Raw genomic sequence first — 17,493 nt, 5'->3', positions numbered from 1 at the left:
GGCCCAGCCGCTCCGCGGCATGTGGGATCTTCCAGGACTGGGGCACGAACCCGTGTCCCCTGCATCGGCAGGCGGACTCTCAACCACTGCGCCACCAGGGAAGCCCAAGAAGTAACATCTTGATGCTGAATCGGGGCTATAAAGTAGACCCTGGGTGGGCAGAGTTACCCACGTGGAGCAAGCACGGTTCACCCAGATCCTGCAGCACATTCACACCCTTGCTCCCTTCTCCAGCACTGATGACCCGAATGGGGGTGGATTCTGACACCATTAACCTCTGTCTCCACTTCCTCTATCTCATTTAATTAGCCGGGAGCTCTATAAAACAGAGTATTATCCCAATTTTACAGATGGAAAAACCAAGCTGCTGAGAGATTGAATGAACTATTCCTTGTCTCTAAGCTGATCAGTAGCAGGGTCAGGGTTCAAACCCGAGTCCGTCTGCCTATATCCAGCTTTGCATGACAGGAAGTGGCTTGTCCAATGTCATGCAGTTAATTTATACCAAGAGCCAGAACACGAACAAAGTTTGGCCTCCTGGTCTAGGGCACTTTCTCCAGAGCTCAAGGAAGTGATTCAGCTGTTTGCTTCCCCTGAGGCTGGGAGATAGAATGTGAAGACACAGGAAGTGGGAGTGAGATGCATAGAATGTGAAGGCACAGGAAGTGGGAGTGAGATGCCTTAAGGGCATGCTTGCCCAGCCTCCCATCTGGGAAACAGAAATTAAGACCTGCCCCAGATGGAAGCCCAGCAATCAAATAGGATAATAAACATGAAAGCACTTAATACACTTTAAAGGGCTAACCAAAGTACAGTGCTACCAGAAAAACCTCTAAGGCAAGTCAAGCCAAGCTCATTTTCCAGCCCTTTCTCTCCATCTGTGTCCATAAGAGAGAAGTGTTATTCAGATAACACAACACAAAGCGGCTGTGTTATCTGAATAGCTCATAAGCTGAGGATATTCACTTTTCAGATTTTCTCCCTTGTAACTCAGGAATACTATTTCCTCTAAACAGATGACTTAGAGGACGAGGAGGTTTGACTTCTGGCCAGTGGTGGAGATGGGTCATCTCGGGAACTCGGGGTTAGGAGACCAGTCGGGGCTGAGCTACTCAAGGGGAGAATGATTTCATCCCAGCTCTTCTCTGTCCTGGGACATGCATTGCCCTCCTATTTCCCAGTGATCACAAACTTTAAATGCAGAGTTGTTTGCAAGGTGAGAGGTACCTTTCACCCTGAATCACATAAATTACCCAGAGCAACAGCTGGGCATTTGAACTGCACTGCTGGAACCTAATCCCACCAGACAGAAGAGAACAAACGGGCCTACGGGCTTTTTGTAAACCATATGCTTCTATTTGATTCTTGAAAGCTACAAATACAAATTATTCTAGGATCCAGTGGTAGCTTGCCAGTGGCCGGCATTTAGGCCAGAATACAGTGGAAAGCATGTACCTGTCCTCATCAGCCTGCATAGGAAGTCACGGACCCCATCAAGCCAGGCACCCGGCCTCAGGGCAGGAGGACAAACAAACCAGTCCACTGAGATGCGAAACTACCCTGTTTTTAGAAACTTTCCAAGAAAAAGATCCCACAGCCTCACTTAGCTGCCATCTATGGCATCTATGGTTTCTATCCAAATCCCTTGTGTTGCCATCTCGGCTGGTGACCTGCTCAGGTCCTTAAGAGCTGTTTAAATAAATGCAAGAATTTAGACACTCAAGAGTTCAGAGATAGCACAGTCTGGGTACATAGTATGGGTACATACATTGCCCAGAAAAACAGATTAAGGGTCAGGCAGGCCAGCTTTTGCAGCCCGTTCAGCTAGTCACCAAATATTTACTAAGCATGCATCCTGTGCAGGGGATACCACAGTGAACAATACAGATAAAAATCTTTGCCTTCAGCGTGTTCACCTGGGAGAAAGGCCTAAATTTGCTACATGACTTTGGGCTGGTGTCTTAGCTGCCCTGGGCCTTATTTTGCCCTTCAAGAACATTCCCCCCTTCTTTCTTCTACCTCCTAAGACTACTGTGGAAGTAAGATGTGAAAATTACTTTCAGCTCTTTTCCAGAAAGAAAAGATTGTGAGTTCTTAAAAACGTTAATTTCCCTTCCTCTTTTACCATTATTTCTATTTCACTTCCCCCCAACTTCTAGTAATGCTTAAGTACCACACTTTGCCTCCCAAAGTAGAGGGAGATTACTTCTAATAACAGAACCTGTTCATTGAGAGCTGCTCTTTCCTGCTGGTCCTAGTGTCCTGACCTATCTTCCCTCTCTGCCCTTCTCAGTCCAGCCACACTTGTCACGTTTTTTTCAATGGGATTGGAAAAGTTGGAGTAATTTGGGCACCAAAGATGCCCTAAGCCATCAAATGACTCTGAAGTAATGAAGAGAAGAACAACAATGATAGTTATTCTTCCTTCACCAAGTGCTAAGTGTCAGGCACTGTGTAAGTACTTTGTGCAGATTTTCTTATTTTTAGTTACAAGTATATGGTAAATATAATTTATGTGCCCCATTTTAGAGACAAGGAAGTGAAGGCTCAGAAAGATTCCTTTTGTAGTAGGAGAAGGCAGCCTAACCCCCGAGCCTATGCTCTGACTCAGTTCATGATTCCATGCCACTCTGCTCACCTCCAGCCTACCCACCCTTCTGGAAGGTTCCAGAAGGAATACCTTGCAGGAGTAACTGGAGCTCACTTGGGGGCTCTGTGTGTAGAGGGCCAGGTGGAGAGGCTCAGCTGTGTCCTGGCATGGGTCTACAGCAGAGTCCTTGTGTGGGGTGTCGATTCAAAAGTGCTCTAAGCTGTTCTCTCAACGGTCCCTTCAGAATGACTCTCTATGAGAAGAGGCAGGCAGTGTGGTCTCACTGCTTTGTTGAGGGGAGAGATGACAAGGGGCTTTATTTATTTTGTGTGACCTCAGTATGCCTTCTAATGGGGTCAGATAAATGCCTCGGTGACCCCGGGGTGAAGGAGCAGTGTGCGAGGTGGGTTGCCCACATCCGGGGTGGAATCATGTGTGAGCTCCTCAGACTAAATAGGAAGAAGCAGATCAGAGAGGCAGAGTTTCTCGGGTGACCCCACGCTCCAGGGTGGACGCTGGTCATCCCTGCTGGGGGCCAGCAGAACTGTGATCGCCACACTTGTCCACAGCCTCCAGGCAGGAGTTGGACCAAACTATAGTATCGGCCACGTGGAACTATTAAGGTATTTTGGTGGACTTCTTTGTAACAACGCTTTTGTCTTTTCTGGTTATAGAATAATGTATGCTCATTGGTAAAATGAGAAACTGAAGTATTAAAGGAAAAAATAAAAAATAATACTCATCTTTTTAATGAGTAGGCAAAAGCAGGGAAAAGTAGGGAAATCCCCAAGTGCCTTTCATAACAGAGGAGACAGATTAACACTCTCATTAAAAAAACAATTGTAATGTTATTTTAAAGAGATGCTGGGCAGCAAAGTTCTGTTTAAAGATTGTTTCCCCCTTCTCTGGTCTCATGTCAGCCGTATACAGCTAGGGATCTATCAGCTCCCGAAGACAAGTCCAAAATGCAAGCCACGTAATTCCCCAGGAGAGCCCTGATTCTGAAACTTCTGTCCTCCACAGGCAGCCGAAATCTGACAGCATCCTTTACAAACAGTGGGAAAGTTGTGTCTGCTGCTCTGAGGAAAAAAATGGGCCTGAGTGTGTGTGGGTCTGAGGGTGCATACGGGAGTGGTCCTCTGTGGCAATAGAGAAATTTTTCAGATAATGCTTCCTTCACATTTCTTCTTGATACACAACAAGGATAATGGAGCTGAGTCTGGTTTCTTTCATCCCCCCTTTTTTTTCTTAAAGAAAAAGACATCTTGCAAAACTAAATGTTGATGATAATGTACAGGAAGACATTCTTATACATTTTGGATAAATTGGTATATTTATTTTGTAGAGTGATCTGGCAATATCTAGTGATGTTTTGCATATGCATTCGTTATCCAGAAATCCCATTTTTAAGTATATCCTCTTGGGAAGCTCTTACATTTTTTTGCAAGGAGACATGTAAAAAGGCAGCTCATTAGAGTACTGCCTCCAACAGCAATACCACTGGCATAAATCCCAAAAGCAATCAATGGGAGAGATATAGTTTAGAATATATATAGTAGCTGAAATGAATGAAGAGTCTATTTTCATAGCACTCAAAATAGAAGATCCAGGTATAAGTAATTTAACTATAGGGTGTGGGTGGCACATTAACTGGAAAAGAACATTTTTTTTTGCTCTAAATACTGAGATGTGCCCATTCTGTCAGCCAAAGACTCATAAATACCCACCAGGTGCCAGCACAGTACCAGACACCAGAGAGCCTGCCCTCCAGTTGGAGAACTTAAGATCTCAATAACTGAGCAACAGAAAATGGCTGAAGGGTGGCCCTGAAATGCCAAAGAGTGCGGCACAGGTTAGAAGGATCAGAAGTCCAGAGACAGACTCACTTTTCCCTGTGAGCTATCAACTAAGCCAAGTTGGTAGGGGCCTGGGTGGGCTCCTTGATTTTCTGGGCAATCTCGCTAACACCTCCATCTCCAGCCAAGTACACACGCCCAGAGGGAACTGCGTGCGCTGCCATGAGAAAGGGCTGAGCTGGCCAGAGCATATGCTTTCAAGCGTTTTCAAGTGTTTCAACCATAACCACTATGCCCTATCCACCAGATAATTCCATGGAGTCCTGTCTCGCATTTCCCTGGTTCCAAACTTAGAGCACACTCTTCACCAGCTGCATAGAAGGCTTTGCCCACCACGCTGGCTGATGACACACCAGGAGCCCTTGACCCGCTTGTAACGGAGCCCGGCCCAGCTATAGGACTTCTCCTCTTGCCAAGGCCCACGAGGACCCTGGGCTGGGGTGTTTTACTCTGAGTTTATTTGTAGCTGAATTACATGAACAGCTGTTACCAGGAGAAACAGGGAGAGGCAAAAGGACAAGGAACTTATGGCCAATATTATTTTCTAGGGATCGTCCTGACTCCTTCCTGTCCTTTACCTCTGAAAACTCACTGATGATCAGGGCCTCCCAATTTCACCCCGTTCTAGGTCCCCCGTGGATTCCCACTGTCACTAAACCCTAGATGACACTAACAGCCTTCAGGCTGGCCTCCCTGACTTCAACATCTGTTCCTCCAGCCCCTCCTCTGACACCACCAGAGGGCTCCTCCCCTGATCCTACAGGAAAAAAAAAATCCAGTCTCTCAACATGACCAAAAGCCCTCCACAAACTGGCCGTTGCCTCCAGCTGGTATGCTCCCCCAGCTGGCTGCCCCCAGCTGTCCTGGACCCACCACGTGCCTCTCATCTCTCTCCTCCATGCATACTCCTCCTCTACCTCTGACGCTTCCCCCAGAATGGCCAACAAACTCAACCTTCTAAGTCCAACTCAAATGTCCTCCGCTATGAAGCTGTCTGCATTCGCATTCCCCCATACCCAGCCCCCAGGGGTCACCACTTTCTCCCTGTCAAGACGTTTTCTCTCCAGTGAGTGGACTTACTGGCTCCTCCACTGGCCTCTGTGCTGGACCACGAAGGACAGCAAGCTCTCGTTTACCCCTGAATCCTCAGGGCAGAGAGCAAGAGCCTGGCGGGCAGCAGGTGCTCGGCTCCGTGGTGTTCACAGAACGCATGCACCAGACTCCGAGGGCCCGGCCCCGCCCCGCCCCGCCCCGCCCCTCACCTGCTGGGTCCTCAGGGCGTCCAGCTCCCTCTCCAGCCAGGTGCGCAGTCTCCGCTCCATCTGCTCCCGCTTCTCACAGGCAGACTGCAGCTGGGTCAGGGCCTGCTGCAGCTTCTCAACCTTCTCCACGTATGCCTGCTTCTCTCGGAGCTGAGGGGAGGAGGAGAGGAAAAGGGAACACGGAATTTAGACAGTGATCCTCAAAGCTGGGGTGGAGATTGGGGGTGTGTGTGTCAGAGTACCTCGAGATGCTATTTAAACTACAAGTGCAGTACCTTCTCCACTCCTATCCCTCAGGTGTGCTGGGACAGAAAAGATTTAGACGAAGGCCACCAGTTATACCTAAAACAGCGGGGATGCTAGGAACTGAAAACCCTAACAGGCCACCTGCTTTCAGTCATTTATAGAGCTCTGAGCTCAATCCATGGTTATTGCTGAGTCATTATAGCATCAGCAGGCATGGGAAATGAGGTTAATAAAGATTTTTTTTTTTTTTTTTTTTTTTTTTTTGCAGTACGCGGGCCTCTCACTGTTGTGGCCTCTCCCATTGGGGAGCACGGGCTCCGGACGCGCAGGCTCAGCGGCCATGGCTCACGGGCCCAGCCGCTCCGCAGCATGTGGGATCTTCCCGGACTGGGGCACGAACCCGTGTCCCCTGCATCGGCAGGCGGGCTCTCAACCACTGCGCCACCAGGGAAGCCCAAAGATTTTTTAAATGTTATAAGGAAATGCTTATTCTATAATGTTAACTGAAAAATCCAGAATCAAAAATTATATACAACATTATCACAACTACGCCTGCCTATCTATCTATCCATCTGTCTATCATCTATGTATGAAAAAAGACTGAAAGGAAATAAAAGCATCAACTGTGTTTGTATGGCAGAATAATAATTTCTCATTTTATTTACTCTTCTGTATTTTTCAAATTTTCTATAACTACCAATTACTATTAGAAAAACTGTGTCTGTATGTATTTATGCATGTGTACCCATTTGTGTATGTGTGAATGAGTATGACAATATCTGATTATAGTTACTTGTGGAGTAATTTCCTCCTAAAGATTTCAGAGCCCTTTATGGATGACAGCCCTGGAGAGACAGGAAAGGCCTAATGAACACACAAACCACACAATCACTGAGGAGAGGCAAATTAAGGTAAAAATTTATTTATGTAAATGTCACATCAGGTATGGATTTAGACTCACTGATCAACCACTTCAAATTCTTACCCTCAGACTTTGTTTTCTTCCAATTAGGAGTTTGGCCCATGTTCATAAATCCCAGGCACATTTCTAACTTTCTGGGGATTGGCTGGTGCCAAAAGCCTCAGACTGAGGCTTTTCCTTGATCTAGTCCTGGGTGAGAAGACACCAGATGCTATTTCCTGTCACTCTGCACCTGGGCATGCAGATGCCTTGCAGGTGATTCAGATCCTGAGTTCAACCCATGATTGCACTGGCAAGCTGGAACATGCTAGCGATTTAAGTGCTCGCTGCAAAGGGTGGTTTCTGACTTAGCAGGCAGCCCTGCCAGGAGCAATGCCTGTGCCCGAGCCAAAACCACTGCGATAAAAAACGAGGTGCTTCTGACCTTTTGCTGGGGGGGCGCAGACAGCAACTTATAGCCTTTTCTACACCTGCTCTTGGGATTAGTTTTCATCTGACTCTTTCATTCACTGTGCCTTTGATTGTTTGAGGACCTACTAACTGCAGGTTCCTGTGCCAGAAAAGCCTCATCTGATAAACTATTTTGTGAGTACCATTCATACACCACTTACCATGTCGTAGACTGTATACCATTCTCTGAATGTGTAGCCCCTAGAATATAACTGCCACGAGATTTGTCTGCTTGGGGCAGAGTGCACAATATGTCCCCAAGGCCTGGAACAGTACCTGGCATCCAGTTGGTACTCAATAAGTATTTGTTAAATGAATGAGTTAATATTATCACTAACCAACTGCAAGATTCTTGGAGGCATCGATCTCTCTCATTCACCCTTGGATCAGCCTTAAGTCTAGCAAGGAGTATATAATGATGATGATGACTAGTAGTAACAGTAATTAATCAGCCAACATTTTGGAGGCACTACCATGGCAAGGTTTGTGCTTTATATGAAGTATCTCATTTAATCCGCCCAATAACAATAGAAGGTAAACTCTTACTACCTCCATGTAACAAGTGAGAAAACTGAGGACTGAATAGGTTAGTGACTCACTCAAGGTCACACAGCTGATACAGCACCCGTCTAACTCACGTGGTCTGCCTCTAGAGTCCAAGCCCTTAACCATCATGGAAAGTTATGGTAAGCACTCAGTGTGAGCCATCTAAACTGAGTTAAGATCCTTCAAAAGAAACTTTAATAAGAACAAGGAGGGACACTGGCAGCCAGACACATGAGACATTTTGGAGAAGTTACATACAATCAATCAAACACAGATCCTATATAAATATAATGACAAGAAAAGACCCATAACGCTGATTATAAAGAACCCGTCTTCAAGGAGTTCACAACTTTTGCTTTAACAGAAATATTAAAATTAAAATATTTCAAAATTATCACTTTCTTTCGCTCCATACATGGAGATGGAGCCTTGATAAGTGCCCTCAGAATGAGTTCTGGCCTCCCTTCCTCAAAGCAGACCTCCTGTCCTTCAGGGGTTAAGGTCTGTAGCAGATAGTTTCCTATTTAATGAGTTGCTTGCTGGTGACGAGGAAGAGACTCTGGGGCTGTTGCCTGGGATCCTCATGCTAGTATTAAAACTGTACATAGGACTTGTGGGGTTTAACGGGAGAGGTTGAATGGACAAGACCCTACTGACTTAACAATCTTCCCCTTAAGCTGCATTAGCCTTGAAGTTGAAGTTTGCTGAGACACCCAAGCCACCTGGTGCCAGATGTTTCCTGAAGGAACAGCTTTTAATTGTCGACAACAACAGCAACAGCAGTTGGATTAATAATAGTGCTGTTTCCTGCGTGCCAAGCACCAACTCGGTCCTGGTGGAGAATATCTCGGTCACGCCGCTCTGTGACTTTGAGTTTCTACTCTCCACCGTGGGTCTGCTCAGTTCAGCCTCACCACACACAGCGGATGCAACAGGCTCCCCTGTGCTGCTGTGTCTACAGCCCGGATCCCATAGCCGGCACCTCAGGAGTGGTCATTCTACTTCCCCAGTCAGGCTTAAAGGAAAAGTCTACTTCTTAAAACTTCACCTAAAGGCTGGATTTCATCAGAAACCACTAAACCCATCACGCTTGAGCGGCATCAACGTTTCCTGGATTGGGGGGGTCATTACCTGGCTAAGCCAACTTCTGAAAATTGGAGACAGGTTTGTTGAACACCACCCCAATCCCACCGCATCAGAAGACTTGGCCTTTTTTACGCAATCGAGAGCCCAGAGACACAGCACTTGAACTGTTAATTGAGTCTCTTCTCTCCACAGGCACCAGTGGTTCCCATTCCTTCCATTTATTTTCAGCCTTGGACACCTGCCAGCCAGTGGGCAGCAGCCTGGGTTGATGGCTGAGACTGAACTCTTTGCTGGTTACTCACGTCTGCCTCTCATCCTCTGCCCGGCTCTGGGGTGGATAAATTCTGTTTTTATTCATTTTTATTTGGAAGGTCACCTACATCGCTCCCCTGACTCAACTCCCTTGGAGTTGGCTCTGGTTAAAGTTGCTGGTTAGGAAACGGAAACGGAGGCCCTCGGGGCTCTGCGCACCGCCCCTCCCCGCCCCCCCGCACCCCCGCAGGCTCACCTCCTCTTCCAGCTTGATGACCCTGGCCTGGGCGTTGCTCAGAGCCTGGTCCAGGATCTCGATGTGTCTCCGGTGGTCCTCACTCGCGGTCCGCACTGCCGCTAACTCCATTTCTAACTTCTCCTTTTCCTTCAAGAATTCTTTGTCTAGAAGGGAGATGGGAACAAAACGACCTCTATCAGAAGGCACTCACCCTCTGGGCTCATTGCCAGTCTACATCTGGCAAGGATTAAAAGTAAAAAAAGCATACAGAAAGTAGAGGGTTGAAGTACTGCCTTTGCTCCCTGTTCATAGTGGTGGTGTGTGAAGCAAGGATTTTCTCAAAAACCACTGCCAACTATAGGTATAGTCCAGGTCACAGTTCCAGAGATGAACGGCACAAAAAGAACCAGTGACCCTGTGTTCTCAGGGACTCACTTCTGTACAACATTTACTTTAAGGCTTCAAATTAACCTTGGACCTATGATTTTCTTTCAAGCTCACAAGCTCTCCAGCTTCTACCTTCCAAACCAGTGATGGAAAGGCAGGCAATACTAACGATAATACTAACGCTGTCCTTCATAGAGAAATAAACCAAGGTCCAGAAGGTTAAGCTTTCGCTCTGAGGCCAGGCAATAGAGGGGAGCTTCAACCCAGGCCTCCTATCTCTGTCTGGGTCCTCTTCCATATGACCTGGCCTCACCTATTCTCTTAGTTCTGCTCAAGAGAGGAAAGACAGGGCTTCCCTGGTGGCGCAGTGGTTGAGAGTCCGCCTGCCGATGCAGGGGACACAGGTTCACGCCCCGGTCCAGGAAGATCCCACATGCCGTGGAGCGGCTGGGCCCATGAGCCATGGCCGCTGAGCCTGCGCGTCCAGAGCCTGTGCTCCGCAATGGGAGAGGCCACAGCAGTGAGAGGCCCGCGTACCGCAAAAAAAAAAAAAAAAAAAGAGAGGAAAGACAAAGTGCTCTGGATGTGGGGAAACAGCTTTCCTCTCATTCAGTGACACTGTAGCTGATGGTGATGACTGTCACTCTGCACATGGAGAGGAAAGGCTGCCTCACAGTGGCTTCCACACAGCTCTCATATAGACTCATCCACCAATTTACTTAAGCAGGCACGCCCACGGTGTGATGAGATCAGTATCATTTACTGAAAACATTTCTCTTGTTACAAAAACAATGCTGGCATGCCTCAGAGATGTTGCGGGTTCTGTTCCAGACCACCGTAGTAAGGCAAGTCACATGATTTTTTTTGGTTTCCCAGTGTATATAAAAGTTATGTTTACACTGTACCGTAGTCTATTAAATGTGCAATAATAGCATTATGTCTAAGAAACAATGTATGTACCTTAATTAAAAAATACTTTATTGCTAAAAAATGCCAAAACAATGAAAACAGTAACATCAAAGATCACTGATCACATATCACCATGACAAGTATAATAATAATGAAAAAGTCTGAGATACTGTGAGAATTACCAAAACATAACATAGACACATGGAGTAGATGCTATTAGAAAAATGGCGCCAAGAGACTTGCTCAATGCACGGTAGCCACAGACATTTAATTTGTAAAAAATGCAATAAAACAAAGCGCAATAAAATAAGGTATGCCTGTATATTTTATTTTTAAAGTAATTTAGAATATTTAGATACGTTGATTATAATATGGAAAAACTTGAATGGACTTACTGTGTAAGATTAAGGGATTGGTTAAATAAACTACAGTAAACCCTACAATAGAATAGGATGCACCCATTAAAGCTAAGTAAGAAAATATTAGTGATGAGGAAAAAAATCATCACTGTTGAAAAAAGGTGGCTACAAAACCCTATGCACACTCTTCCAAATTTGTAGAAAACAGGATGTATAATTATAAGGGTAAGAGCAACAAGAACAGTTAGAAATTGATTTCTCTGTGCCCACACCACTCAGATGCCTCCTACTGGTTACCTAGTCCTCCTAGCAAACCAAACTGAAACACCAAGAACCAAAGTGTGCAAGCTACACAAGCACGTGACAGTGGTTTCACTCATTCATGATTTCCTTGTATAGCCGTTCATTCATTTAGTGAAGAGTTATCAAACATTAAGGACCAGCCTTATGGGCACTGAAGCAATAGAAAGAACGCTGCCCGTAAGGAGCGGGAAAAATGTGGTTTTGAATACAGGACAAACACACTTTAAGGCTGCCAATACTCAATAAACAACTTGCGATTTTAAAGCCGGAAGGGATCATAGGAAACATCACCATCCAGTTCTGCCCCCTTTGTTTTATGGGTGAGGAAAGGAAAGCCCAGGAGCAAAGGCACTCATCCAAGGTGCCCCGCCAGCTGGGGCAGAGCCAGGGCCAGATTCCGGGTCTCCTGATGGCCACTACAACGTCCTTCCCGCTTGACTGCACTGCCCTTGCTTTGTGAGCTTATGTCGACGGGAACAGGGTACAACGGAAAAGCTTCGGAAGGAACAGAATGAAGGAGCAGACCTGTAAAGCGAGCATTGGCTGTGATGCCTAGAAATAATGGCACCTCTCGGAAGCAAAACGAGGCCACCAAGATTCTGACCCAGAAGAGAGCATTACTTTTGGGCTCTTATACCCCACTGCAATGACCAACTGTCCTCCCCCCTTCTCCCTTTCAGTGGCATGAAATGCTGCCTCCGAAACTTCCTTCCCAGTGCATGGAGAACGGGCATGCAAGAGGCCTAAACAAATGGGCCAGGAGCAGCCCACTGGCTCTGGGGCCCACCATCCACTGCCCAGGGCGGACCAGAGCATTTCACGCTTTCTGTGCAAAATTACTGACATTCGAGCACTAGCTCCCTGGGTTTGGACGACATCTGAACAGGCATGGTGCCCACTGCCCTTGTCCAAGCTCTGGAGGGCACCCAGGAGTTAGTTACTCAGTGGGCAGGCCTGGGAATGAACCACCGATTTCAGAGCTTCTACCTGCTTGTCAACCTAAGCTTAACAGTTCTTGTCTTTGTTGAGGGCAGTCAAGGACACATCAATTTTGGCCAGAGGCAAAGTCTAGAGGCCAAAACCAGAGCTTCTTGCAGTTTTCAAATTGATGGTCATAATTATTGCTGTGTCACAATGACAAACATTTGGATTTCTGAATTAACGAATACTCCTCCCCTCCAACACACATGCGCAGGCACACACACACGCATCCAACAGTTGCTATTCCCTTGATAGCCAGTATCATATTGTGGATAGAGAATGGACTTTAGCATCAGAAAGAACTGGGTTCAAATCCTAGGTTCACCACTTTCCAGCTCTTTGTCCTAAGTTTGGTGACTTTAGACTTCAGGCTGAAGCAATATCAGTTAGTGTCACTCACACTGGCTCAGAACTCCTTGTCCATGGACAGGAAGTAGTGTTCTCGATGGCAAAGTTTTAAAAAACAATGTTCATGACAATTGTGGTAATAGCAAAACCCGCTCATGTTTGTTGAATGGGTACTGTGTTCCACGAATGGTGACTTCTATTATTCCCTTTAATTACTCCATTTATATTATTTCCTTTAAGTTTACTCTATGAGGTAGGCACTATTATTATTTCCATCTTCCAGTGGAGGCACATGACATTAAGAAAGGATAAGTAACGTGTCCACAGAAGTGATGCCCGTCAGTGGGAGAGCAAGAACCGGCATCGGCCTCTCTCTAATGCATGTTCACAGGCGCGGCGCTATACTGCCTCTGCTGTGCAAGCATGCGGGGATGAAGACCCACAGAATAACAGAAGCAGGAGGCGTGGGAGAGCGCCATTGTAACACAGCTCATTGTGGCACAAATTTAAGTATGTCACAAATCATATCATGTATCTCAAAATACAGCAATAAATCCTCATGTGTATCCCTTTGCAAATATTAATTAATTAAGCATCTGCTACATGGAGGCAACACAGAGTACTAGATAAAAGCATGGATCTAGAATCAAGCTCCCCAGGTTCATATCCAGCTCTACCACTTATGGTTTTGTGACATGAAGTAAACGAACGTCTTTGTGCTTCAGTTTTCTTGCCTTTAAGGTGAGGATCACAGCAGTACCCACTTCAAAGTGCATATAGTAAGTACCCAGTAAATGTCAACTATGATAATGCCAAGGTTATTGTTGCTGTCGAAAATAGTGATAAATCCTTGGGCTACATGGTGCGTAGGACGGAGCATTCTGCTCTCAGCCAGGTGGGAAGAGAGGCAGGGACACAGACAAAGGCAATGTGACCAGCTGCTCTAACAGATGCTTGCGCAGGGACTGTGACAACACAGGAAGGACCCCTACCTCAGGCCAGGGTGTGAGGAGGAGGTGGTGTCCAGGCAGTGAGCCTATGTGGTGGGGGTCACTGCGCCCCTTAACTCCCTGGAGACATGGGAACTGGGTGTGTCAGAACCACTGGAAAAAGTTATCTCTTGGGAGATGCCAAGGGTGAGTCCCATGAGTGAAACCACCTCACAGGGAAGTCCTTTCAGTCTGTTTATTAGCTAAGCCCCTTGGGATGGATCTCAACAAAGATCAGCCTCACACTGAACTTTTGGCTGTGCTCCAATGTATATACTGAGAATTCCTAGAACAGGCAAGTTGACACAAGGGAACTCTTGCCCGGCATGGTCTGTTTACTCAGTGGATATGAATTACCCTCAACTGTGTGGAGCAGGGCGTTGTTTAGCCTGATGGCTCCGGTCCCATTTACACAGAGGATGTCTGCTCGCACACAGTTTATTCTGGAAACCACAGCGATGGCATGGGCTTTGTAGCCAGGCCAACCTGGTGTGATTCTGGCACCTTCACATACTGGTTTACCTTGGACACGTGACTTCCCCTCTCCAGACTCCATCTCCTCAGATGAAACTAACAAGACCTATTTTGCAGGACTGTTATGAGGATTAAAACGATGACATGTAAAATACCTACTATGGGGTTTGGCACGTAACAGATACTTAATAAACAGCAAGAGCTAAGACACATGACACCCAGGCACTGTGCCTTCAGTTTTACAACAGAACCTCATTTCCTGAATACTTATATCAACTCCACTTGACAACTGAAAAATCTGAAGCAAGATGAGCTATGATACTTGCAACAGGTCAAACGGTAGTTGCTTTTGTGCCTCTACCCCTAGGTTAGTCTCTTTGCTTGAAAAAGAGCAGAAGTGGATGGAAGTGAGAATTGGGTCCAGAATTCAAAGATGTTCCCCTTCCATCTTACCCTTCTTTGCCAGCTCTGTGTAAGGTTCGAAGTGGACAGTCTGGTGAAAGAGTTTCTGCAATTACTATCTGAGCACTAAGTTTGACTGCTAGCTGAACCATTGGGTGGTGGACCCCAGTAACCTCTGTTGAGAAACAGGTGGAGCATGGGCGTGGGATCTGGCAGTGGAGGTGTCAGGGCACTGTGCGCTGCACTGCTAGTTTTTAATGCAGTGCTCCAACTTATGGCTGGAGTTCATGGCGGGGTGCAAAGCTGTAACCTGGCCCTTCTGAAGGAGGAATTAATTTTCTAGGCCTTTCCTGATATAATGGGTTTTTGATGAGTTTTTCCCTAAGCCCAATATAGCTGGAGGGACTGAGGAGTCTGGTTGCCACCAGTTTGACCAAGGGGTGACTAATTTACTAGAATGCTTGGAAGGCAAAAGAGAGGTCTTTCTCCAAATAGCATGATATCACCTATATGTGGAAGGTAAAAAAATGATACAAATGAACTTATTTACAAAACAGAAATAGATTCACAGACATACAAAACAAACTTATGGTTACCAAAGGGGATGGTAAGGAGGTAAATTAGGAGTTGGGGATTAACAGATACACACGACTATATATAGATAACCAACAAGGACCTACTGTACAACACAGGGAACTCTACTCAATATCTTGTAATAACCTATAATAAAAAAGAATCTTTAAAGGACTATATATGTATACGTACATACATATATATATATATAAAACTGAACCACCTTGCTGTACACCTGAAACTAACACAAAATTGTAAATTAGGGCTTCCCTGGTGGCGCAGTGGTTGAGAGTCCGCCTGCCGATGCAGGGGACACGGGTTTGTGCCCCGGTCCGGGAAGATCCCACATGCCGCAGAGCGGCTGGGCCCATGAGCCATGGCCGCTGAGCCTGCGCGTCCGGAGCCTGTGCTCCGCAACAGGAGAGGCCATAACAGTGAGAGGCCCGTGTACCGCAAAAAAAAAAAAAAAAAAAGTAAATTAACTATACTTCAATTAAAAAAAAAAAAGAGGCAAGTGTGTCCTCACCTGGAGTAGACAGCTTTCACAGGGGCTGCCCAGACAGCACTCCACTTGGAAGCATGTCTACTATACTCCTCCCTTCACAGGGCTAAGTTCTGAGCAGCCCGTCTGCATCACAAAACCCTGCTCACCCTCCCCTACCCACCACTCCCATTTGACAGGATCAAACCTGAAGGGCCCTGTGACCCAAGCAGAGTCACGTACAGTCTCTGGCCTGGGACCCTGTGAGGGGGAGCCTGGGTGAGAGGGGGACGCTGACACAGAGAGGCAGCCCAGCTCTGAGGCTAGTGAGCACGTCCCACGTGTGCACTAGAGAAACAGAGCAAGCACACGGTGGAGAGTGAAGACTCAAGCAGATGGACATGGAGAGATGGATGAGAGTCCACGGTGAGAAGGAGAGCGGGAAACAGAGCCACACGGACAAACACTGAGCCCCCCAAACCATCTGCCCCTTGATTCTCACAAACAGGCCAGCCCAGGCCCCCGGCCCCTGGTCCCTGGCCCCTGCGAGGCCTGCCTACACGCCCTGCCTGGGGCCTCCTTCACACACAATGATACTTCTTTAAAAAAAAAAAAAAAATCCTTTTATCTGGGCCTAAGCTAGCCCAGTTGGATTTTTCTTTTTGTAACCAAAAGATCACTAAGACACTCTCTGTTGTTTCTTTACACCTCTATTCCCACCTCCACCAAGAAAGGACTTGATAGTAATGCCTTAGGACAAGGCTGACCAACACTAATGGCACTGACTCTGGTAACTAGTCACTTCACCATGCTGATAAAATGGACTCCCTCTTCTGAAAAGATGTCTGAATAATTACTTGACATATCTCTTCCTAAAACGTTTCCTCCTGTTTCTTCTTCCTCAGGATTCTTTGGCCCTGAGTTCCATATCCTGGCACAATATCTTATAATTCTGAGCAGCTGCTGGAGCCTATTCCGAGGGTCAGCTATGATTTATGGGGTAACTGAAGTCAGATCCTCTTGGAAGTCCTTTCTTTTTTTTTTTTTTTTTTTTTTTGCGTTACGTGGGCCTCTCACTGCTGTGGCCTCTCCCGTTGCGGAGCACAGTCTCTGTATGCGCAGGCTCAGCGGCCATGGCTCCGTGGCACGTGGGATCTTCCCGGACCGGGGCACGAACCCGTGTCCCCTGCATTGGCAAGCGGACTCTCAACCATTGTGCCACCAGGGAAGCCCGGAAGTCCTTTCTTTTGAGGTTGTGGGAGTGGAAAGACAATAGGAAGGTATTCCAACTACTTCACTATCCGCAAAGCTATTTAGGTTCATTCTGTCTCAAAGACATGCTACCCTTGGAAGCTCATTCTTATATCTGCCCTCACCCCTTCACCCGGGTTTGAGTGTCAAACTGACAAACCCGGAAAGAGATCCCCAAAATATAATCCAAACAGAGCACTGTTCACTTCATGTGAGAGTGATCTGTTCACATGAGGTTTACTTGATACAAAACAACATAAGAGATGACCTACCTTTAAAAGCCACACTCATTCATTCAGAAATGAAAAAGCGATAGAATACAAAGCTGACCCCATAACGCCCCTGGTTTGGCTTTTTGTTATCTTTTAAAAATTTGCTGATAAAGTTTCTCAGGTAAGGAAGCTCGTTATTTCAGAAAAGGGTGTTGGGCTCTCTGCCTTCCCTGTATGCATGTGCAAGTTGCCATGGTTCCAGGCAACGGGAGACAAGGGTTGTGAGTGGGCTTAGGACTAAATAGGTCTGTTAACAAACACAGGGACACTCCAGCCAGGGCTTGTTTTAAATGGCTGAGAGTGAACTGTTTTAAAA

At 46.5% G+C, this 17,493-nt stretch overlaps 1 protein-coding gene across 2 annotated transcripts in view; it reads right to left on the bottom strand.

Moving 5' to 3' along the window:
* AMOTL1 (angiomotin like 1) overlaps positions 1-17,493 on the bottom strand; it is a 103,607-nt gene that overhangs the window by 10,233 nt on the left and 75,881 nt on the right. For both annotated transcript variants that reach the window (XM_081238782.1, XM_081238783.1), the window contains exons 7-8: positions 9,467-9,612; positions 5,709-5,858 (exon numbers count right to left, since the gene is read on the bottom strand). In XM_081238782.1, the coding sequence (XP_081094908.1) occupies positions 5,709-5,858; positions 9,467-9,612 (296 nt within the window). The remainder of the gene's footprint in view (positions 1-5,708; positions 5,859-9,466; positions 9,613-17,493) is intronic.

This window comes from Mesoplodon bidens, assembly GCF_964165515.1.
Source record: "Mesoplodon bidens genome assembly, chromosome: 7".
Lineage (NCBI taxonomy): Eukaryota > Metazoa > Chordata > Mammalia > Artiodactyla > Ziphiidae > Mesoplodon > Mesoplodon bidens.
Note: the sequence above shows the minus strand (reverse complement) of the source record. Positions and strands in the feature narration are given on the sequence as shown.